Source organism: Hippichthys cyanospilos, chromosome 6 (genome assembly GCF_059441005.1).
Source record: "Hippichthys cyanospilos isolate Australia breed blue-spotted pipefish chromosome 6, RoL_Hcya_1.0, whole genome shotgun sequence".
Taxonomy (NCBI): domain Eukaryota; kingdom Metazoa; phylum Chordata; class Actinopteri; order Syngnathiformes; family Syngnathidae; genus Hippichthys; species Hippichthys cyanospilos.
In genome coordinates this window covers 20,079,035-20,103,829 of record NC_142374.1, presented here as the reverse complement: position 1 = coordinate 20,103,829, position 24,795 = coordinate 20,079,035, and the positions used below count along the sequence as shown (strand labels likewise).

At 38.1% G+C, this 24,795-nt stretch overlaps 1 protein-coding gene and 1 long non-coding RNA gene across 2 annotated transcripts in view; one reads left to right on the top strand and one right to left on the bottom strand.

The window, feature by feature from the left end:
- Positions 1 to 1,939: 1,939 nt before the first annotated feature.
- gnrhr4 (gonadotropin releasing hormone receptor 4) lies at positions 1,940 to 24,795 on the top strand. Its single transcript, XM_088417097.1, has 4 exons — positions 1,940 to 2,045; positions 3,730 to 4,323; positions 19,756 to 19,960; positions 22,096 to 24,795. The coding sequence occupies exons 2-4, from the start codon at positions 3,790 to 3,792 to the stop codon at positions 22,545 to 22,547; spliced, it is 1,191 nt and encodes a 396-aa protein (XP_088273223.1). The 5' UTR covers positions 1,940 to 2,045; positions 3,730 to 3,789; the 3' UTR covers positions 22,548 to 24,795.
- Positions 9,898 to 24,795, bottom strand: part of LOC148422710 (uncharacterized) — a 35,366-nt gene continuing 20,468 nt past the window's right edge. The window contains exon 3 of the long non-coding RNA XR_015865897.1: positions 9,898 to 10,906. This is a non-coding gene — a long non-coding RNA (uncharacterized LOC148422710). The remainder of the gene's footprint in view (positions 10,907 to 24,795) is intronic.

Below are 24,795 nucleotides of genomic sequence, written 5' to 3'. Positions count from 1 at the left end.
TATAGCCCTAAATCACCGAAGTCTCAAAGGGCTTCACAGAATGAAAAGAGGTCGTACAAAGACATCTTTTCAGTATAGGGTACACAACAGCATCCCCTGTCAAAGCTCCCAGAAGGGGAAGGAAAAACTCAAAAACCCCAAATTAGGGGAAAATCAGAAACCTCCAGAAGGGACCACAGGTGGGAGGAGCCCCCTTCCAGGCCCACAGGTTGAAGTGGATGCTGCATGTACCAGACACAGAAACAACATAAATTACAGAAAACATAATGTGCTATATAGTGCAGTGATGTCTTGACAGCAGGCAAGGCCATTGGGCAGGAACCATCCCACATTCCAGCCAGGTGGACTGCAGACGGCCGAACTCCTAACCCATGATGGTCGACCAACGCAGGACCCAATGGAGGCGGTCAAGTCAACCCTCACCATCTACCTCACCATATATATATATATATATATATATATATATATATATATATATATATACAGTGGGCCCCCGGGTTACGAACTTAATCTGTTCAGCGGCTACGCTCGTATCTCGAATTGCTCGTATAGCGGGCAATCCAAACCCATGTTAATTCGTGAATGCGTGCAACGCGCGCCGAAGCCTTAGGTAAACACGACACACTGTATACATATATTGAAATTGAGTGACAAAATCTGCTGAACACTTGCATTGTATAATAAATACAATGGACTAATAGCTTTTACCTTTTGTAACGACGAGACTTGAGCTGGGTGTAAGCAGAGTGGGGCAGAGTCCAACGCTCAAAAGTTAACACAGCGATAGGTATGCTATTGGTCTTACAGTGTTACAGTAACTCTTTCAGTCAGGGTGCAAATCACGCAGATACTAAAACATCATCCTCTTATTTCTTTCTTTACCGCTGCTAGTAATTTTAGAAGCTATGTCTAACAGATAAAGTTTGCAAAGTCTTCACAACATTCCGTTTTTCACTAATTTTCTCTCCTTCCTTCCATCCTGTCCCATCAAGCTAGATAAAGGCGTTCGGCCAATAGCATATCGGCATTTCTGTGATTGACGTGTGACGCCGGCCAATAGCATCTCCGTGAGTGAGACCGGGTGACCTTAATCGACCAATAGCATATTCGCATCTCCGTGACTGACTGATAATTATTCGCACTTTTTTTTTAAACGGTTGGAATGTATTGACAATTAATTTAAAAAAAACCACACATTTAAACCAATGACAATTCTTTGTCCTGCAATCGGCACATTTAATTTCATGTCAGCTGTTTTTCCCTTTAGCTGTACAAACACTACACTTAAATGGTAATATATTTAGACACCGTGAGTGAGACAGTCAGTGTGACGTTGTAAGACCAATAGCGTTCACGTTACTGCCGCAAGTATCTACTGATGATTGATGATGTCGCTACTGTTGATTTTATTGACGCAATTAAACGATAACACTTCTACATACTCAATGGCCGGCATGTCGAATTGCTCGTAAGGCGAGAGGTTTGTTCGTAAGCGGAGGACAAAAATCTCCCTGATCCACGCTCGTAAGGCGAATTGTTCGTAAATCAGGGTGCTCGTAAGCCGGGGGCTGACTGTATATATATATATATATATATATATATATATATATATATATATATATATATATATATATATATATATATATATATATATATATATATACACAGTGTCTACGCATCAAGGTTTAGCAATTATGAGGCCATATTATGTCTCGCTTCTCCATGCTATGTCAAATTCACAAGACATTTTAATATCTCTATACAAGAACTTTATTGAGTCAAATTTGCTAATTTTCCACGGTGGCAGTGTTCGGGATAGACGAATAATAGTAAAAAGGCAATCCTCTCCCTCCCTCCCACCCTCCCTTTCTCTCGCTCGCTCTCTCTCCCTCTTTTTTTTCCATTTTTCGGCGCGCTTCAAGAAACCTCGTGGTCCATGGTTGCAGTCTAGTAGTCAGTGGAGGAATGAAACGGGAGGAAGCAACAGCTGCAGCCGCATCAAACGCTCGATGAGCTTTCATTAATGCCGGCGGACCCCACGCAAGGTGAGAATGCCTTTAACCGTCCACTTTCTGCTTCCTCCTTTAAGTGGATTTTAAAATCCATGCTTTTTTTTTTAACCATCGGTCTGATTTGTTTTTCATAACAACAAGTGACTTAATATCTTCGCATCAAAGCAGTGGCATTATGCATTTAATTACAATTCTCAAAAACGTGGTCGTAACAAAACTGTTGCGGTCTATTTCATGCATTATTGATGTTGAGAATGATGACCACATTTGCACCTAGTTAATTTTTTTGTGTGAATACTGTTCTGTTAGTTTCATTTTGCAGCAATGGTGTCCAAATGGATGATTTTAGAGTTACGTGCTCACTAAAGCCTCAATTGAACAATACAAACATAGTTTCATGTTCAAAACAAGAAAGCTTTGATGTAAGAGTACAGAAGTATACAGAAGGAAAAAAAATACTTCTAATACATCCGTGTCTGACTTATTTAAAGCTGTAACCACTTCTCAGTGGTATCTTCAGGCAAATTTGACACCAGATTATAGCCCATTAGGAACGGGAATCTTTGACTATGTCACGATTTGAATAAATTCCGAATTTTGGGTCCACGATATCGATTCTCGATTCAGATTTATTTGATTCAATTAACAATTTCTGCTTCAATTTATAGATGCAAAAAGAATCATCATACAATTTCCGTCTGCTTTGCAAGACAGAATAATGAAAGGAGATAAATTGTAAATTTTTTTTTGTTTTTTTTACATGTACACTTTTTGTTTGGGATTAAAAGGAACATGATCAATCAATTCTTAAAATATTATCAAATTTGGGACATTTTTAATCGACTGAATCGTGCAAAATAAGAATCTTATTTGACTCAATTTTCTGGCATATGGATTGTGTATTATATCCTGTTTTATTTTTGAGTCATATAATGACAATCCTCATAAAAAAAACCTAAATTATAGCACACAACATTTTAAAGTAGTCTTTATAACAGTGTAGCAATATGTGGTTTCATGTTCCAACTAATTTGCTCTTATTTTGAAAACTGTACTGTTTTAATGATGAACAACAACCAGTAGATGGCATGGATGTCCCATTTTAGAAATGAGATTGAACATCTTGGGGGTTTTAAATGCTCTAAAATGTCTGGCGGTGAAATAAGTGTTGGAATAACTGTATCTAGGTTCTCCCATATTTGTTCTTGCAACATGTATGTTAGACCTAGAGACATGGATATTTTCTGTTGGCACTGTTGGTGAAGCGCATGTGAGGAGACAACATGTCTCCAAGGGCAGAACAGCATGGACTCTCACCTGCACCCCCGGCAAAGCATGGGGGTTGGTCTTTGTGTTCCTGACAAAGAAAGATCACAGCATGGAAGCGCACCTACACCCCCCACTATCACAAATTGATTGTTTGCATTGTTGCCAAGACCTCTCCCCCAAATCCTTTAGGGCAGCAATGGCTTTTGGACCTAGGGCCATCCCAAATGAATAAATAGGGAGCGGGAAGGATCTGTAAGCAGACCGGAAGGAGATCTGAGAAGGTCAGGTTCCTGTCCGCTCTCCTTGCAAGAAAGAAAACCCTGTTGTCTTCCTCTTGTTTGTTGTTTATTAAATGTTCTAGGTTGCTTGAACCTAACAATAAGTTTTTGTGCGATTATCTTCAATTATGTATCATATATTCATACAAATCTCTGGATTCACTTTCTAGGGTCTTGAAGACTCCAGCCTGCAGGTGGATGCAGTAGACGTCTCTTGGATCAGAACCACTATGCTTCACCAGCTGGCGGACCCAGAGTCCTCAAATGAAAGCTGCGCGTGGACCACCGGCGCCACGGCCGCGGCGTTCTGCAACGCCAGCTCGGCCGGCGACGCGCTCCAGCTGCCCACTTTCTCCACGGCGGCCAAAGTGCGAGTCATCATCACCTTCAGCCTGTGCGCCGTGTCGGCCGTATGCAACCTGCTGGTGCTGTGGGCGGCCGGCAAGGGGGGCCGGCGCAAATCGCACGTCAGGATCATCATCATGAACCTGACGGTGGCCGACCTGCTGGTCACATTCATCGTGATGCCGGTGGACGCCGCGTGGAACATCACGGTGCAGTGGCAGGCCGGGGATGCCGCCTGCAGGCTGCTCATGTTTCTCAAGCTGGTGGCCATGTACTCGTGCGCCTTCGTCACGGTTGTTATCAGTCTGGACAGGCAGTCGGCCATACTCAACCCCCTGGGCATCAGGGAGGCCAGGAAGAGGAGCAAAATCATGCTGACCGTGGCTTGGAGCATGAGCATCGTCCTATCTCTTCCTCAGGTAACACAAGATGTAGTTGAACTCTTGTGGCATTATGTTATGAATTATGGAAAATCCTGTTTTTTTTATATGATAAAATAATCAATGGGGAAAAAAAACCCACACTATAGCGCTGAAAGCTCCAGCAGATGAATATAAAATGTCACATTTTAAAATGCAACGATTCTGACATTTCTATGTGATTGCAGCTGGACGTGCGAGATTTTGTGTACAGAAATAATTACTGTCCAAATTTTGGACCATATAAAACAGTTAAAATTGCAATTTTTGAGATGCATTTTAATAGGATTTTTTTCATTGATTGTCCTGCGATTTTTGCAACATTCCGTTGAGTGGCGGTAACACTATGTCTGCAAACAAAAAAATCTTTGTTGACTTGTGTTTAACCTCAAGACAGTAGGTGGCGGTAGAGACCAGTTAATGGCTATGCCTTAAAGTGACATCATCATTTCACAGACCAAACCATATTTCAAATTTTTGTGGGTGTTAATACATTTAACCTAAATATGTATGGAAGCCACTGAACAATTTGAGTGGTTGAAGGAAAAATAATAATCATAATTAACTTTAATTATTACCCCTTTAAAAGCATTTACACACCCGAGCTCTGAAAAAGTGATGTGATTCTCAGGCAATAGCCAGTGACAAAAAGATCGGCCCTGAGATAGATGAACAACAACTGGATTTTCCTGATTAATTCATAATTTGCAAACATAATATTAATCAGAATACTGTGTTTGGACTAGAAAGAAATATATTATTACTGGATTTGTAACCAACTAATCCTAATATGAACCTGCTGGTCTTAAATACTACAAACTAAAGCGCATAGTCTAAAAACAGTTGGGTCAAAAGAAACAAAATTATAAACCAACCCAACATTTGTTTGTTTTTTTTAATTCCACCCAAAAAGTTAGATCAGTTCCTTTGCAACCCAATTTCGGTTGTTTTTGACTCAACTATTCTTAGTTTACACAATCCGTCGTAGTTCTCCATGACTGCCATTTTGTTACCTATTCATAAATCTCCAGATTTTTTTGTAAAGAACTTGGATCCAGTGTGCATCAGTAATAGATAGATGTATTCACTATAGAAGGATAAAGGGTGGATGGATGTACAGTATGTTCCTGGTTAATTACAGTCATTTGCACGCGCGTTTGCCCTCTTCGGCAGCTGCAAATTCCGACTGCCAGCTTCACCTCATTTTATGGTGTCACATTGTCGGTCGAGTAGGTCTATTTTCACCATGACATCACATGTACTTCCCAATGGCAAAAGCTGAAGAATTCTCAAAGAAACCCAATCTCTCTATGAGCCAAGGAAAAGAGACTGCGGAAACAAGAGTGATGATTTTAGCCTTTTCTTCTACCGCCGTAATTTGAATGTGTGAAGCGTCAACGGAAAAAAGATGTTTCTGACATTCTCAAGTCATTTAATCGATCAAAACTAACACATCTAAGCAGGCTTTATTCATCAGCTTATGGACAGAAACAAGACTGCCCTCGTAACAGTTTTGTTGTGGAAACTTGATGTCCCGTATTGATAACGGTCCGATACTGGCCAACAAACAACGAAACAGTATCGGATTACAACATCCAAAATCTTCAATAGTAATGTTACTGTTGAAGCAATCCATTCCCAATTCCACTCCAGCTTTTCTCTCCAAAAGTATTCGGATCTAGCATGCAGATTTCAGTTTTGAATAATTCATTTTTCCATATCAACTGTTGCTGACTATTGTTCTTTGTTTGATTAGCATCACTTGATCAAGTTTCTATTGACGTTACATACAAACAAATAAAAGTATGTACGATTCCTGCTGATTTTGTGCTGGAACAATATCGGGATTGTGCAGTACTCTACAAGCTGTTAAGTGCGGGTACAAGTACCTCTTGGGGTATGTGAAGACACTTCAATGGGTACATGAGATTTAAACAAGGTTTCAGAATATTAATTTAATGTATTTGATGCCATGAAAGTAATTGTACATTTTTCTTTTCAAATCGAGAGAAAATTAGTTGTAACATGAATGAACGCATTGCCTAATTGTGGTACAGTGACTTGCTTAGCAAATAGTTTGATGATTTTATTTAATTTTAAGTTTTACACAGATGCACATGATTCCTGACTAGGGATGCAACTATCAAGTATACTTAGTGCTCAAATATCCACCAGAAAATTTGAATATCCGATAAATAATAAAAATGGATTTTTCAATCCAAATGGCACACTTTCACTTTATCATACAAGTCCAACTTTTATACATTTTTGATGATCAACTTTATTTTAAAGTTAAACTACTTTACCCAACACTACCATAATATTTTGTTAAGACAAATTTATCAGCTAAAAAAAACAATATTTGAGTCAGCATATTTTGTTAAAATGTGAAAGCAAGAAGATTAACTGTGTCAATTGTCAGCATTAACGAGTAAATTTACACATATCTATATATTGCCGATATATTTCCGACATGTTATACTTTCACACAGAGCATTAAAAAAAAGTTCCTGTTATTGGCCAGATATTTTTTTTATGATATGCACACGAATAATCGTCACCCGAGACAAGAACGAGTGCCTCAAACATTTTTTTTACCGAGGTACTCACATTACAGGACTCATTTCACCTCTAATGGTGACAACATTTTAATAAATCAGACATGGGTGCCACAGCTCACTATTTTATGTCTTTTTTTTTTTTTTTTAATCCAAAAATGCTTAGCACTGGGCAACGAGAAACTTGGTTGAAAAAAAATAGTTCACAGTTGATATATCATTGAAAAAAGTTCTAAGCCGCAATATTGGAATTGTGTCGGAGGTGAAAAAGTTGTAAAGTTGGAGAACTCAAATTAGGGGCATGTCCCAAATGTAGATGAAGCCAGACAACACTCTGCTAATCGTTGGGGTAGAATCAACCTCGTTAGCATTCCACGTTGTTACTGTGGTGGGTGAGACAAAAGCGGCTTTGTTGTTTATTTGTTATTGGCGAAATTATCGAGTCTCTTTGGTAGGGCTGAAACGATGGAATTGGACGAGACAGATAGGAGGTGTTGTATGCCTCCTCTTCTATTCAGATTGTTTTTCCGCATTCAAAGGGGAGTTTGTGTTACACCTGCTCAGAAAATTTGAATCCACCCACGCCTCAATAACCCCCCCGGTTATGACCCTCATTTACATGCAAATGTGATTATGGAAGGACGGAGGTGTGACATAAGTAAAAGCAAGGTTGGCGGGGTGTTCTTCATGTGTTTCCAGCTGTCAGAGTCCTAGTGTTTGATTGTGACCACTCCCACAGCGGCGCAGCTCTCCCTCTTGCAGATGTGCCAGAGATTTTTTGTGCGATTTTCAAAAGTTTTTATATTTTCTTGTTTTCAGTTTCAAGTCAGCGGCAGTCGTAGCGTTCCTTCCGCTACGAAATACCCTGATAAATACCGAGAAAAGAAAGTTCTAAAAGCTTGAGTGTGGGCAGCTTAGCTCTACCTTCCCTTGTTGTTGGACAACAAACTTTTTGTCTGATGTGCTATAATGAACACACTTTGAAGCACGGCGGCTCACCATTTTTTTCCCGTTAATCATTTTCCCCAACAGTAAAAAATGTTTAACAGGAGTAGCAATTAGATAGCATGTTGATACAATACGACAACGAAAACTGGAAAGGTCACAATTTCTTTGCTTCTCTCACAAACTTCCTTTTTGTCTCCCCATGAGGCTCCTTAATAAGCACAATAAGCACACACAACTCTCCTAATGAGACGCAACTTTGAGAGTCAAATTGTACTAAAAACTGGTGGTCTTCAACTGCTAATGTCCTCCTGTATTTTTTATATGTCTCCCCTGCAGTAAGAAACCTGAATCCAATGCTCAGCATCTGCAGAGCTTGGTGGCTGTCTGATCATTTGACACATGTGTGTTGGAACCGGGAGACATACAAAACATCCAGGAGACTGGACCTCAAGGAGCAGAATTGCAGAGCCCTGTTGTATATAATAAATTAAAAAAATGTTAAAAAGTTACTGTAGAGCAGGGGTATCCAATCCCCGTCGAGGGTCACGACCTTGCATGTTTTTGCTGTTTACATCTTCCAACACAGCTGATTCAAATGATCAGCTGAGCAGCAAGCTCAGCAGAAACTTAATAATGATCCTGATCGTTTGAATCAAGCGCGTTGGAGGATGGAAATATGAAAAACATGCAGGACAGCGACCCTGGACGGAAGTTGGAGACCCCTACTATAGACCTCAGTAGCAACATTGAGAAAAATAGTCAGAACAATCCATTTTAAGACAATAATCGAAAATAAGCTTGATTCTTCCTTCAATATATAAATATAAATAATATTAAAGCCAAGTTAGCTTGCGCAACATTCTCAAAGTCATCTTAACAGAATAATACACTGTTAATAATTGGCGGGAGTCCAAAAATAGCAATTGAAAAATCAGAGGAGGATGAAAGACATCTTTCATCGTCAAGTTTGAAGAATAACTTGTTGCGAAACTCTTTATCCATCCTCATAGAGTGACTCATTTCAAGAGTAGTGTGGAAGTCATAGGCGCTAGCCAACATGCTCAATGTGACCTTGATGGTTTATATAACAGCTATAAATGTCAAGCCAAGCGAGGAGTCAACTAAGGTGTGGGAGGCTTAAAATTGGCCACGTTCCATTAAGGCTGCAGTTTTTATTGAAAACAAATTAATTAAATGCTTGTTAGTAGTCACATTAAGTACGTCTTCCACAACCTTGCTGACTCTTAATCAGTACACTCAATATTTATCTGTAATTAACTCATTCACTGCCATTGACGGCTATAGACGTCAAAAATCCCTTTTGACCAGACTGAGTGGGTTAATTAGGTCATTATACTGTGCAATCAAAGTGGGTGAAAAGCAAGAGCCATCTATAAATTAAAAGTGAATAGCAAAATTCCAACACATAGTAAACAACACATCATCTGTGTGCAAATGTGATCTGTAAATATAATAATGACTTCCAATTCATATTTCTATCTGCTGGTGAATCAATCACAGCAAGGTTAAACTAATGACGTCTTTCTGCAAAGCATTCAAAGAAATGATTCTTTTGCTTTGAAATCTTTCCACTTTCCTAATGAACGTGTCATGTTTGGTGCAAATTTACCTTTGCAGCTTAGTGTAACAAAGTACAAGGGATATTTCTAACAGTCAAATAAGATACCAGTAAAACCACTAAATTTATCCAAAAAGTTAATAACATGTATGAAATGAAATAAAGCAAGAGTATTTAATGCATATCAGGGCATATGTGAGATCTTTCCATTTTCTGCAAGTGTCAACAAATATAAAGTATTGCTTTTTAATGTCACGACAGGAACAAAGCAAGTTTCTCTTCAAATCCAGTGCAAATTAATTGGAAAATGAAGCAACGATCTATCATATTTTTTATCGCTAAATTGTACTATAGCATGCCTTTATTTTGTCCATTTTTTATGGTTGTCCATCATTTTGCTGTATTTTTCCCTGTTTACATCAAATATATTTTAAATCAAAGGGAACGCATTGAAAGGAGACACTAGGGAGCTGAAATTTCTACCTTTTATTTATACTCGCGACATTTGGGAGGTGGTGTGAAAATGTTTTTCATCTCATTGGAGGCATACCATGAAATGACTAACAAGCACTCCATTCCATTAATTGTACATATACTTTGGCGCAAATAAGTAATCTACTGTATGTCACAACAGTTCATTTGTACTCCAGTGATATCTATTTGCAGGTTATGATTATGGTGACTCATGGCAATTTCATTAGCCTCCGAGAATACAGCGCTTATTCTGCACACATGCGCCACATGACAAAATCTATTTGTATGTTTTCCCATCATTGGGTGTGAAGGGTGTTGCTTGCTGTGACAAAAAAACAAATTTATGAAAGTTCATTAGGAAGTACAGATGTCAACTCACCAACTTTTCACAATATTTTTAAACAGATTTGGTAGTTTTTTTTAAGGACAATTTAACAGTTAATCGCCTGAATATAGAAACACACGGCTGTATGAATGTCAGGTTTTAGTGGTCGCTCATCATTAATGTGACGAATATATTAAATAAATATATAAACAAATATGAAATAATATAAATATAAATGATATTAAAGCCAAGTTAGCTTATGCAACAATGGCAGAATCATCTTAACAGAATAACTCACTGTTAATAATTGGTGGGAATTGGTAGTAACAGCTGTTTATATTTACTGTCAAAAATCTTTGCTTTCTTCTAGTGTTAGGTGAGCATTTCCGTGTCATGAAAACCTGAGATGTGGAGGACGTAGTGTTTGTTTCTGTTGCGTGTGTCTGCTCCAACCAAAGCAATATACTTGTTTCGTCTATATAAAAAAAAAAAAATGTCGGAAACTGCAGTACAAAAGACCAACATCCCCTTCTAGCCGTCAGCGCAAACCATTTTAAAGACGAGCAGTGATTCACCTTTATGGATCATCTTCCCGAGTGTATCTTTAATCTCCACTCGCTGCCCATGCTTTCCTTTTTCCGTCCTGATAGCCTGCGGTCTTTTGAAATGGAGCTCTTCGGGCTTGGCTTTTGTAGATGACTGTAAAAGACATAATAATGGAAAAGTTGTGTGAAAATGGACAGCAGGAAATGCGCTTTGACGTTTTGGAGTACCCTTGAAAAAGGTTCTGTTTATACTATTTGTTGACCAGTAGCAAAGGTGTGAAATTGAATTTTTCCGGAGACTTTTTTTTCACATTTACATTATGGGCTGGTTTTACGTCAAGACATATTTTGAAATAAATGAAATCAAATTATTATTATTATTATTTAACCGGCATGAGGGCATCGGTAGGCCAGAAGCAGGACAATTTTAGGCTGAATCTACCAAAATTTCCGATGGTCACTAATGTTGCTGTTGTCGGTGAAAATTTTGAAGAAATACCCGTGTCACCAAACCTTTACTTGTGAGTGAGACGACACATTGTGTAGTTTAATATAACTAAACGCTAAAATTTAGGGCTGTGCAATTAATCGAATTTTAATCACGATCACCATATTAGCTGCCATGAATAATTAAGCTGCTCTTTGGTGATACAACATTTAAAAAGGCTAGCACTTTTTTTGATTACAAGTCAAATCAACCAGCCTACCCACCAGGGGGCATTGTTTCTTACATGTTTGCATGACAAAAGCATTTTCTTTTCTCACCCTAATATATTATTTACCACTGTGAATTGGCGCTGAGTTTCTCACCTAATTCTTAATATTTACAATGCTGGCTGTCAATTGAGACCCTTTATGAAAAATCCGATTTTTGCCATGTCTTGTGAATTTGATTTAATTATTGATTTAATTTATTTAGTTTAGTTTATTGTTATTATTTAAAAGTATCTAACCTTGAAGCTTTGAATGCATACTGCTTGGATAAAAAAAGGACAGTAAATAGACGTTTGACCAAACATGACAAATAATCGTGATTTCTATAGTGACCAAAATAATCGTGATTATTATTTTGGCCAGCCCTGCAGCCCTAATAAAATGTTTCTTTATTTTTGCTGTTCAAAACAAAACATGACAGAGAATATGGTCACGTGATGATAACAATGTAATGCCATATCTTCCTGAGACCCAGGTTATTCATTTGTGCTCACTCTAGAGGACATTTGTTCTGGTCTAAATCTTTTGACTCTTTGGAACTACCCTACTAAGGCCGAGTGTCCAATGGTGTCTCATGTGTTTGATACGAATTGAGAGTCCAATGCTGAGGTAAAATGGACACAAGTGGACACAAATACTGGATCTCCGTAGGGCACATCATGAGGTTGATGACGATATAATGTTATAATTTCCTGAGACTCATTTGTGGCCATTGTAGAGGACATTTGTTAGCCTATGAAGTCTTAGTGTTCTCAATTGAGAACATTCTGGCGTGTTTTTTTGTGAATGTCGCAACTTTTAGGGCTAAATGCTTGTCAGTGCTGAAAAGAAGCACTGACCATATCTGATGCTGCCTCTCACTGTAATTAATGTGATAAGATCATCAAGTGAGAGTGATGACATTTTAAGGTTGTCCTGTGTGTGAATGCACAGAGCCATTCCTGATGTGTGAAGTCAAGCTCTGTTGGTTTCACGGTGTTTGGATTCAGCTTCAGGGCCTCTGTTGTGCTCCTCCTTACCTCACTGAGCAGAAAGTTTCTATACTGATCATTTGTGTCCACATCACATCCCTGCTAGAAAGATGCCACTGTGTTAATGCAAATGTGATGGAACTGTCCAAGAGTGGGATACGGTATTCATCTGAGTTTGTTATTTCCAACTTCCTTTTGGCTCCTTATGGCCGCTTTTTTCCAAAAGGAATCATACAATTTGGATGTAGTTTGCCAATTTCATTGCTGAATTTTTGGGAAGTGCTGCCAAAGTGGTGTATAGCCTTGCAAAGATGTGTGCCAGGTCAATTCCCATGAAACTCACTAATACACACAAGGGGTCCATTTTGAAGTTTGTTTGGAGCTCTTTGAGTGTCCCAAAGGTGATGAATAATATTTTCTCAAGTGTAGAGTGACTGGGGATGGAACAAGGTTTCATCGCTTTGAGCCTGATTCCAAAAGGGCATCTTTGGAAGAAAGCATGACATTCAGGCACAACTCTCTGCTTTTGATGGGCATCCAGCGATCGCATCATTTCCAACGAAAGACCCAAATATTTCCATGTTTCTTATGTCATTCATTCAATCTTTATTATTCAATTATTGACACCTCATAAACGTATCTAAAATCATTATTTTTTTAAGCAAAGGACCTTCTAAAGCTCCTATTCTGTATATATACCTTATCTGTTTTATTTTTGGTTCAGCTGCTGGACAATCATTAATGACAAAAGGCATCTGTTAAAAAATAATAAAATAAAGACATAACATTTTGCAAATAATTTATTATAAAATGATTTAACTATTGTTAACGCTTCACGCTTCATGTTGCAATTATTTTGCTCTTATTTTGAAAAGACACAAATGTACTGCTCCTGTCATAACAATTAAAACGTGTCAAACTTGCATACTTAAAGTCTTACATATCCCATTAACTGCCTTCTCATAACCCCAGGGGTACTTGAACCCCCGTTTGAGAACTTATTTAGTGGGTTAAATTAAATGACGTTCCCTCAGACATTAAAGTTACAGATGTTTTTGTCTATTAGCAGTTTTCCCGTCTCTCCCAAATACAACAGCAAACCTTGGCCTAATATTTGATGCAGCAAGAACTTTTATTGTTAAACTCGTGTATGATTGAAAAACTGACAAAAACCTCTGCCTTTGTCCTTCACAAATCCTATTTACATCACAGTGAGGACAACGAATGTGTTTGTGCGCTAGGCGCTTTTGGAAGGCAGTCACATTGATGTCCTAATGGCAGCCGGTGCAAATTTGTCGAATATTGACTCATGGCTATTAAATCAGCTTATCAGGATGCTGCCACTACTGGTAAGTGGGAGATTTTAGGATAAGCTGTTGTATAATTATACCATGAAAACACATTTGGGCCTAAAAATAGGCAGTCTAGGCAAGTGCTTGCTTTCTTTTCATTACAGCATTCAGTAATTATCTTTGCTACCGGAACACTGTCATTTGCAGGAAACAATCTTATCAATATGTGTCTGTTTGCCTCATAGCCTTGAATGTGTGCATTGAATGACCTGTGAGACGTTTGGCCACGAATCACCATGATGATGCTCACATGGGTGTATTAAATCCCATTTAACTATGTCTGTCTAAAACCTTCTGAATCAATGGTTCTCGGATGGGGGCACATGAGATTTGAACAACTTTTCTGCAGCATCAGAACATTTAATTAAAAGATTTTTAATGAAGGGACAGGAAAAGTACATTTTTCTTTTCAAATAAAAGCAAACAACTGGAACATGAAGCAACTTCATTGGTGCTATTGCGAATCGGCAAAATGTTGCATCCCCTTATTTTGGTATGTTTTGTATGGATGCACATTATTATCAGCAGAGGTTGATGCTCCTCCCATTTACATAGCTCACATACATGCACCGAAGATTTACTAGATGGATGCTGCAGAAATAAGTATGCAGCAGCAGCAGTAGCTACTATTAAGAGAGAAGGTGTCATAAATGTATAATACAGTTCAACCTTTTCTCCTTATTGAGTTATCCCAGTATAGCTGGGAGCTGCATTTCAGAGTCATGGTTTCATGAACTGAAGTGCACACTGTACAGAATCTTGCTCAACATTCAATGTACAGGCCTGAAGTAAAAAGCAATGTTTAGAATAAAGGATTGAGATATTTATGTGTTATTTTGTTATTCATATATGGTTTGAATGAATAAATCACTTGCACATACTTGAGCAAAGCATTCTAGGATGCATTTCCATTCAAATAACCAATGCACACATTGCAAAGCAAAAAAGCATTTACAAAATTAGGGAAAACATGCGATGTGTATTGCTTGCAAAGCGTGTGCACAAGGGTTAAACCATGATGCACGGATTAGCGGCTAAAACAAAAATCACAGCGAGTACAGGGGGTACATAATCGAAATAAGGTTGAGAAGCCACTGTTCTTAATCATCAGAGGTATGTCACCTATTTTATGTGGGGTAAAAAAAAGCTTTACCATATGTTGACCTTTTATGACTAGAATACCAACTGTTGGAGCGCAGACCCGCGTCAAGCCTGAAATGTTCACAATGAGGACAAAATGTTATCGTGCATGTACAGGACAACGGAAACTGATAGGAATTGAAAAATTGGTTTTGATTTGATTCCCTTGCTCTCTTGAGTCTCTCACTTTAAAAAAAAATCAGTTAGATGTTAAAATGTAGCTAGCGCACTTGAAGGCATCTTGTCTCTCTTTTTCATTTCTCCTGGATTCTGAGTTCAAACAGTGCTATCCTGTACATCCTCATCAGAAGGAATTGCCCAAAGGTAATGTATCTATTTTCTGCCAAAATCAACCGTTGTCCAAGCTCCATGCTTCCCAAGCCTCGCGAGATACTCTCTGGCCTCACTTTAACAGAGAGCATTTCAAAACTTTTGAAACAAACTTTCCAGCTTGTTTTGCTACATTAGTCAAGGTTTGCACATTACAGCCCAAATTTTGATATCATTTTTGTGTTTTCCTTGAGGGGGGAAACATATTGAGAATGAAAGGACATTATCATGGGAAATGAAAATGCTTTGTTTGTTTGCCAAGCAGGAAAAACAATACAAGAAGTCAAGAACCCCAGTAATATTGTTCTTATTTGTGATTTGCATTTAAATTGGCACAACAGACGGCACAACACTTATCTTTCCGCAAACAACTCGTCTTAAAGTATGAGTTAACCAACATTACATAAGTATAGAAAATTGACAGTTCATACCAGGATCTGGATTTACATGAAAGACGTAATTGACACTTCACACTCGCAATCCAGTTTATTGTCAAATGCCATGTCGAGTTGTCACGGAGGAATTCTCAGGATATCTTGCATGACCGCGGGGGGGAATGTTGCTACCATCATAGAGACGCAAAACGCGTTTGTGATGACTTACTGAAACCTTTTTTCACACTTCCACTGCCAAGGCGTCTCAAATTGAAAAATGTTCTATTCAGAAGCGGCGCCGTGACTTTAGACGAGCTCGTCCAATAGGAGAGGAGTTAGCGAGAGCTATTTTGGCCGTCTTATTTGCATGGAAGCGGTATGAGGACAATGGAGGGAGCCTGATTAAATGATTCTGTGTCCTGTGCTTGGGGGACACACCAGAGACGATAAAGAGTGGTGTGGTTGAGAAGATCCTGTTTCCTGCTCACCCTGAAACTGAACTCGAGCTCCGTGGTTCTAAATTCTCTTTTCCAACGCCGGACCCCTTTTAACAAGTACGAAGCATTATAGGATGGAAAAAAATAAAATTCAAAACAAAAAGTCTTCCGTATCTACATTATGTACATTCCTAATGGTCTCTATTTTATGCAGCTAATCAACTAATAAATATATAAATAAAATGAAACACAAAGGAAAATGGCCCAACCAAAACATGTGGTTGTGCAACTTCCTTCAAGGAGTACAGTGAAGTGCAAAGAAAACTTGAGTAAAATGGTGCTGTAGGGTCTAATATAACACTATAACACAATTTAGTAATAACTTGCTTCATGTTCACATTAATTTTCTCTTTATTTGAAAATGTGCAGTTCCTGTCATGGCATTAAAACTCATTAAATACCATTTTCTGATATTTGCATGAAGCCATTTTAAATCTCACTTATGTTTTGAACTGCAGATCTTTACTTTTGAAACATTGCTTGAGCTCAGAAATCAAAATAACCTTTAATTTATCAACAATGGATTGTAATGGATGCAACTTCTATAGTAAATCATCATTCAATACTTCTATTCAAACATTCTGGACTTTACTGTTATCTCAATTATTTGTGTGGGATGCAATTAGCAGTTTTGTTGAGACAAAATGGACACAAATGAATAGGCTGTCCCCCAGGAAGATATATTTAGTAAGACATGGTTTTATATATTTGCAATAAAAAAGCTTCATGATTTCTGCATAAATGACATTTTGAGCCTTATGTAAAACACCAAAAGTACCTCATTATTGTTTTAAAAGGGTTTTTGTGACAAACAATGAAATTTGTCATTGAGGTCTAGTGCCAGGTTTTTTACCTGCGCATATAACTAAAGTTACTTTTAATCTGAAAATGGAATAGACAGATGGGAGCACACAACCATCAGCAGCCATTTTTTTCCAAATGAGAAAATTTCAGCGGAGTAGTCAAAAGAAAAGAGAGGTGTACGAACCGCAGCTGTACCAGTCAGGCGTTTGAGAGGGTTTCATACATTTGCAATGCTGCGCTGTTGATGATTTGGAATTTTACTCATGTTTTTTCCCAGGCTTTGTTTGTCATGACTGGCAGCTCCGAGTAACCATCAACTGTCTGTGTATGGCTTTGAAGAGACATATTTCACTCTCAATTTTCTGGAACCTTCCCAGATCCCAACTTTTATCAACAATATAACATAATACCGGTTCCGAAATAATTGGCACCTGTGCGGAAAGTCTACCAGACCCAATCGATAAAACCTGCCAACCCGCGACGTGCACGGCGTTGAATTATGGACTTTATTTTCATTGACCGGTCAGAAAGAATTACGAATTCATGAAAGCACCGCGAAGAATAACAGACAACAGGAGAATTTGTGTAGGTACTTTGTGTGATTAGGTCACCAGTGTGGCCCTAGAATTTACATATAAAGGAAGAAGTTGCTGATATTTAATTATGGCTTGCACTTCCGAACATTTTCCGCCATTGTTAAGCAGCAGCAACAACATCATAAACCTGCCCTCTTAACCCAATGATTAATTCAGCTGTAGCAACACTTCCGCCAAAACCTTTGCAAAGTTTTCCTCTCCTGTAACACACATTTCCTACATACAACAATACTTCATGAATTATCAGATCATGGTCGATAGAGCTCAAACTGCTTTCTCCTCGAGCCTTCCTTGAGACAGCTGTGTACTCCACCGACACAATATTTAGCATCCTGGTTTGAGTCCGTTCAGGCATTCAGATATTTCCAAAGATAATGATAACATGCCCTCTTAAAGCGATGGTTCTCAAATAGAATAGAATAGAGTAGAATGCCTTGGGGGGTTGCGCAACTGGGAGAAGCATGAAATGTATTATAGAAGGTTTCGGCAGATAGTAAATCTAATTCAATGTTTTTTTCATGAGGAACAGTGTTTTTTTTTTTTTTTTCATTAAGAACAAATGATTTGGAACATGAAGCAGCTTACTAATAAAAAATTAAATGGGGGCAACCGCCACTTGGGTTGCGACCTATCTTTTGGGGTCACTCATTCAATCCCAAAATGCTTTGTATTATTCATTAGGTCTTTAATCTGAAACTACATTTTGCATCAAACGAATAGTGCAAAAAGGTGGTGAGATTATAAGCGACAATTGCAACCCATTTTTAGTTTTTACAAAATCTAACTTTTTTTTAGGCTGTTTTAGGGGTTATTAAAACTCATTTTTGCAGAAACGTATAGCAGTTCAAAACTACATGAGTTTCTCCAGTTATCTGCAAATTTCATTTAATTATTATTTATATACCATGAAAGAAGCAAGATCGTTTTATTTTCAAATTAAGAGCAAATTAAAATGACTCATCTTGTTGCTAAATTGTATTATAATGTTTTCTTTGTTTCATATGGATTCTCATTATAATTAGTGGCACAATTTTACAGCAGATGAGCCAGAAATAAAACCAATGATATACAATGAAACTCATGGAGGTGCTGAATACTTCAAGAAATACCTTAACAAATGTGGTTCAATTATTTAATCAAATCAGACACTTATGCCGGAGCACTCGAAAACTGCTTTACGCTGGTTAGAGGGTGAAAACATTTAACAGGCGGTATATCACTGAAAAAAGCTTTGCGAACCAATGTGTCAGAAAGTTGCAGCTACTGACCTAGTTTTATGGATTTGTGACTTCAAGGCTATTTAATCACGTTGTGATTCTGAAAAATTTGAACAAATAATGCTTTTGGATCCTCTAATGACTGGTTGGAAGTGATTGCTTTGTGATTGATCTATTTTTATGCAGTTGTTATGGACCTTTACCTTTCTTTATTTTGCCATATCGAAAAGATATTTGACAATGTTTAAGCGCAAGTTCTGTTTATGCAAAGTGCTCTTTATATTGCAGTGTGAATAGCAGGGTTCCTACATGTTTCTTCAAGTTAAATTTAAGACCATTTAATACCTTTTTAAGACCATTTATACTCAAAATTAATACTTTAGTCGGCCTGTTTTACAGCCATATCGGCAAAGAAAAATGCTTGAAATTCTTGAATTTCACAGTGTGCGTTTATTTGAAAATTAACAGTCCACAGTAACTGTGCAAATTAACAGATTTGCCTTTAACCCCATTGTGCCGAGTTTAATTTTTTTCTTACACATGGTGCAATAGGCCTCACAAATGTTACCAACAACGGGTTTTAACCATTTATGGTAATGTATTGACTCCAACCAAACCTCATTAAATTTACACTTTCTCATTACCTGCAGTGACGTATCTATCTTGTAAATAATCAGAACACAGGGTATAAATGATATCCTGATTGCGGTGCGGTCGAAATGATTAGTTCCGCATCTCTGTATTTACATTATTTTTGATTAAATATTCGCGATTGACAAATAAAAACTTTGAAGACTGCAAAAGAGAGAAGTTACAACCAGCGCGATTTTTAAGACCCAAATAAAAAAATCAAGACTTTTTCAAGACTTTTTAAGGTATTATTTTCAAATTTGAAATTCAATGCTTTTAAGACTTTTTAAGACCCCGCGGGAACCATGGAATAGTTCAAAACACGTGCAAAACAGAGAGCGATTATCACTATCTCTTATATTGCTTTTGTTTACACAGATGTTTATATTCCACAATGTGACCATCACAGTCCCAGAGAACTTCACCCAATGCACCACCCACGGCAGTTTTCTCCAGCATTGGCAGGAGACGGTCTACAACATGTTCACCTTTGCGTGCCTCTTCCTTCTTCCTCTGGCCATCATGATCTTTTGCTACACGAGAATCCTCATTGAGATCTCCAGCCGCATGGCTCGCAGTAATTGTAAGTCATGGCGTTTGTTCAACGGAAAATCGAATTCCGTTTTTAAGCACGCGAGATGAGTCTTGGCCCACTTAATTGAGCCGTGGCAGATGTGCACACTCACGCCCAATAACGAGGCGCTCTAAAGCGGCTAGACCAGCTTAACATACTCACGGCCCAGCTACACACTACCTATCCAGCCAGAATATTAAAAAAAATGCTGAAATGTGTCATGAAGCATCATTAACAAGACAACAAAAACAGAAAACTGAGAACGGTACATCATAAGTGGGCATTTTACGAAATTTCACCATTCACAACTTGTCATTTTTTAAGCCGAACAGACCTGTAATCATCAGTCCATCAGTCCCTAACCATTATTTAAACCATGCTAAAGTTATGGTGTGTAGAATTTACTGTCACCTAGTTGTAAACTAAGAAAAGGCGATGATTTTGAGTACTACGGTGTCTCACAGAGACCACTTTTTGTTGGCCATTAGATCTACATTTGGAAAAAAAGGGAGTTATAGGAGTTATTTAATTGATTGAGTTTTTACTTCACCACTTCTATTACTTACTAGATCACTCACATTTGAAGCACGCAGCAAATTCATAAGTATGTTATTGTTTGGAAACAATTAGATTCACCCTTCAAAGCCGCTGTAAACAGAAATGTAATCCAGTCCAAATTCTGGCAACCAAGAAATCAGTTTCACGACTATGCCCCGGTCCTCGAGAGGAAATTTAGTCTACCATTGTCATTTTTGACTTTTTACACTTTTTCAGCAATTTTCTTCCAACATATAGTCATCGGAAACAAATCTCCAAATTCATACCACCACTTGTCATGGCACATCCAATGTGCCATGGAACACAGGTTGGGAGGTAGTGCACGAAAAGATCCCAGCCCGCAAATTAATTTTCAGCACGTTTTCAATTTTTCATGATGGACCCCTGCCTCTGCATAGATTTCCATGAAATGCCAACTTATCCTCAGGCTCCATGAGATGTAGAACACATTAAGTGGCGGCGAAAAATATATACTGGCTTGCCTCTGTCAGAGTAGAGTATCTTTCACACACACTCACACAGACACACACGCACACACCTGCCGCGCTACACACAGGCAGTGGCACCTCCTTATCTAACCCACATTGATGATTTACACGCAATTTGTCTTGCACCCGTGGTGAAAACAAAGTCTGAGCAGTGTTCCTGGCAAGCAGGTTGGGGAGATAATTGGCTGGCTCACACTGAACGAGTGTAAACAATCTTTCAAAAAAAAATCCTGGTGGACACATGTCCAGCACGACAGCATCTACCCTCACTACGCTGGGCTTGCAAAAAAAAAAAAAAAATCAGTTGCCATGGTTTCAGGTGCCTTAAAGCCATATTTAGACATGTGACCAAAAAAATAAAGACAGAAGATGAGGCATCACTAATTGTACATGACAAATAATTTTGTTACAAATAAGGTAAAAATAAAACTAACTTTGTACTGCTGAAAATGGCAAAATACATTGAGTATCCCTTCAAACCCTTATGTTTTGTTTTTTTTTTCCAAGTAATAGCAATAATGACCTGGGTCTTTGACCCAGGGTGTATTTGATTACCCAAATGTGTAAACTCCAAATCCCAAATTTTGTATTAACTCGTGATTTATGTTCATTTCTCAAGAGCAGAAAAATTGTCTCTGAATCGTAATGAGAGCCATTATGATTAAAAGTATCAAAAACTCCGTTTTTGAATGGAAACAAAATCACAAAAGTAAAAATACTTCATTTATTCTTGTGTGTTAGGTTTCTTTGGAATAGTAATAACATCATGGGTCACTTTGACCCGGGATCAAATTTTCAGATTTTTTCATTCTTCCCACCAACTATATCTGCCATGTTTTCCTATCAGGAACAACAATAAGAATCCTGGGTCATTTTGACCCGGGTTTTGCTTATTTATCAAAAACGTCACAGGAATGTAAAAAAAAAAAAAAAAAAAGTAATCAAATGCCATTTTTTAAATGCATACGTTGATTACACATGAACCAAGCGGAAGTCGTGTATCGAAAAACAAAATTCTGCATTGACTTTAACTTTCAAACGGGTCAGTTTGACCCACAGCATAACCGGAGGGTTAAGGAGCCATTTCCTGTGTTTCAGTGCTGTCCAAAGACGTTCATCTCCGCCGCTCCCACAACAACATCCCGAAAGCCCGCATGAGGACTCTTAAAATGAGCATCGTCATCGTGACGTCCTTCATAATCTGCTGGACGCCTTACTACCTGCTTGGCCTGTGGTACTGGTTGTTTCCTGAAAGAATGGAGGAGACCGTGTCTCATTCCCTCACCCACATGCTGTTCATCTTCGGCCTGTTCAACGCCTGCCTCGACCCTATCACTTACGGCCTGTTCACCATCCACCTCCACCAGGGCAGGAAGAGTTACAACCGGGCCTCCAACACGCAGATCACTACGGACAACAACCAGTGTTTCATGCATATGACTCGCCGTCACGTGGCCGCGGGGGGCCGGAGCGCCGACGTGGAGGAACGAAGCGACAACAGCAGCATAAATAGCGGCACCAGGCCAATTATGCCTATCAGTGAGATCTGATTTGTAACAATATAGCGCGGTCTTGCTTTGTAATCCGTGTACAGATCTCATCCACTCTAGTAATCACTGCTGGTAATTTGATGGGATTTGACAAAACGCTGCCGATTGCTCTTACAATTTTTGCACGCCCCGGGGACAATGTCTGCCATCATGCATTCACCACACAATACCAGAGTGAAGGATATGCAAATATATAAATAAATCCACCTTCTTAGCACTTGAAATGGAAACTAATACGGTAGTCCTTAATGACTTCCCCGTAGGTGATTAGGAGCGGTGAGTGATCACATGCAAAATAAGCACCTGTGAAATTAATTGAACGTCACAGCCGGCAGGTGACTGACAGGTGTGTAAAGCGAAGTGTCGCCATGGTAACTAAAAATCTGGAAGATTTGCCATGCGGTGATCAAATGTCAAACCGTAAAGTAGCGGTGCAAATTTGTCACAAATGTAAGCCTGAGCTTTGACCCAGATGACAAAATTCCAGGAATTACACTCTGTGTATTTCAAACAAAAATAAGTAAGGAAAATAAGATGAAGAATGATGCAAAAAAATAAGTCACTTTGTGTATATAAGACAAAAATAAAACTAAAATAAGATAAAAATGATTTAAAAAAAAATTTTTGATCGACAGTTGCCTCAATAATGGAACCTTGGTTCTTCATAGCATCCATTTTTCATACCTCTGTTTTTATTCGACCCTTGTACAGTATTTTGACCATTTTGAGGTCATTTTCTTCCACATCATTCTGGCAGTATTTTAGCCCAGAAATGGCACACTGCTTATATTGCCATGTTGAAATTTGACATGTTGTCACCATCTAGGTGAAATTTCAGCTCCCTAGTGTCTTCTTTCAATACTTTCAGTGCTTTTATGTGGGATGTCTGACGAAAAGATGGAAGGATTGAACAAAATATTGCTCAAGGGGGTGATTTTTCTTGGTCAAAATTTTTTCTCAGTTTTGGTACATAGTTTTGGTCGGTTTGGGCAATATATGGAAATAATTTAATGATAAAATTTTTATTAAAAACAAAAACACATTTGAAAATTAGCTGATTTGGAAAATAATTTGTGATTTTATTTATTTATTTATTTTTTTACCCAAGTGGGTAAAATTCGAGTTTTCGTATATGAAGCAAGCAACAAACTCAAAACTTTGATATTATTTGGACAAAATTACCGGTAGTTTCATTACCTCGTTGCTATTCACCCTTCATATCTACTGTAAATAGAAATATAATTCAGTACACCTGAACATACACATCAAATGCCGGGTGACTGACAGCTGTGAAAGCAGGGTGTTGCCGTGGCAACCCATACCTGGAGGATTTGCCAGGTAGAAACCAAACCTTTGAGCGTCACAAATGTAAGCCTAACCTTTGACTAACGTGACATCATTTCAGGTATTGTAACAGGGTTTGTTTATGCAGCTATCGGCAAGTCTAATACAATGCTTTCATTTTCAAATCAAGAGCAAATGAGTTTGAACATGAAGCAACATGTTACCAAATTGTGCTTATGGTGAATTCTTTGCATTTTTTGATTTTGTTACATTATATACAAATGCACATCGTCAGTGGTGATATTTTTTCTGCAACGGTTTGTGCTGGGGCGGCTCAGTGGGGCAGTGGTTAGCATGGCTGCCACACAGCTCAAGTTATGCACAAGTAAAGAATGGCTATTTATTTTTGCACAGGCTATGAATGTTAGGTTGATGTTAAAACTGATTTAAAGTTTACATTTTTGTCGTTGAGAAACATTTTGCACAGGATTTACATTTATATTCATTAAAACTTGAAATGTTTGTTGGGTTTATTACGGAACTAATTTATTTATACAGCACTTTAAAACAATCCTTGTCCTTCTTTCATTAAAATATCAAAATTGCAATTGTCCAAAATGGAGAGGAGAAAAGAAACACTTTTTGAGATTATATTTTCGGCAATATCGCCCATCCTTATTTGACAGTAGTCCATAGCAAATCCATGTATCTGCTCTTGCAACATAAATCGAGGACACTTAAAAATTGATACCATTATTTCCTATGTTGATTTTGCAATGGTTTAATCATAAAAACCATGGGCCAACTGTATTATGCTATGTATTTAAATGTGTTTTGTCAAAAAAAAAATGCGTAACGTGTGAAATTCTGCTCTAGTTAAAGTGGCAATTATATTTGCATGCTCTTGTTTTTTTTTTTGTATGTGATTAGCTGTTGAAATATTTATTTGTTGAATAAAGCAAGT

Excerpts from the sequence above, each read along its gene's own strand:
- gnrhr4 (XM_088417097.1), top strand. The coding sequence starts at position 3,790 with ATGCTTCACCAGCTGGCGGACCCAGAGTCCTCAAATGAAAGCTGCGCG. Across the intron at positions 4,324-19,755 it reads TCGTCCTATCTCTTCCTCAG|ATGTTTATATTCCACAATGT; the intron begins GTAACACAAGAT and ends TTGTTTACACAG. Across the intron at positions 19,961-22,095 it reads CCGCATGGCTCGCAGTAATT|TGCTGTCCAAAGACGTTCAT; the intron begins GTAAGTCATGGC and ends CCTGTGTTTCAG.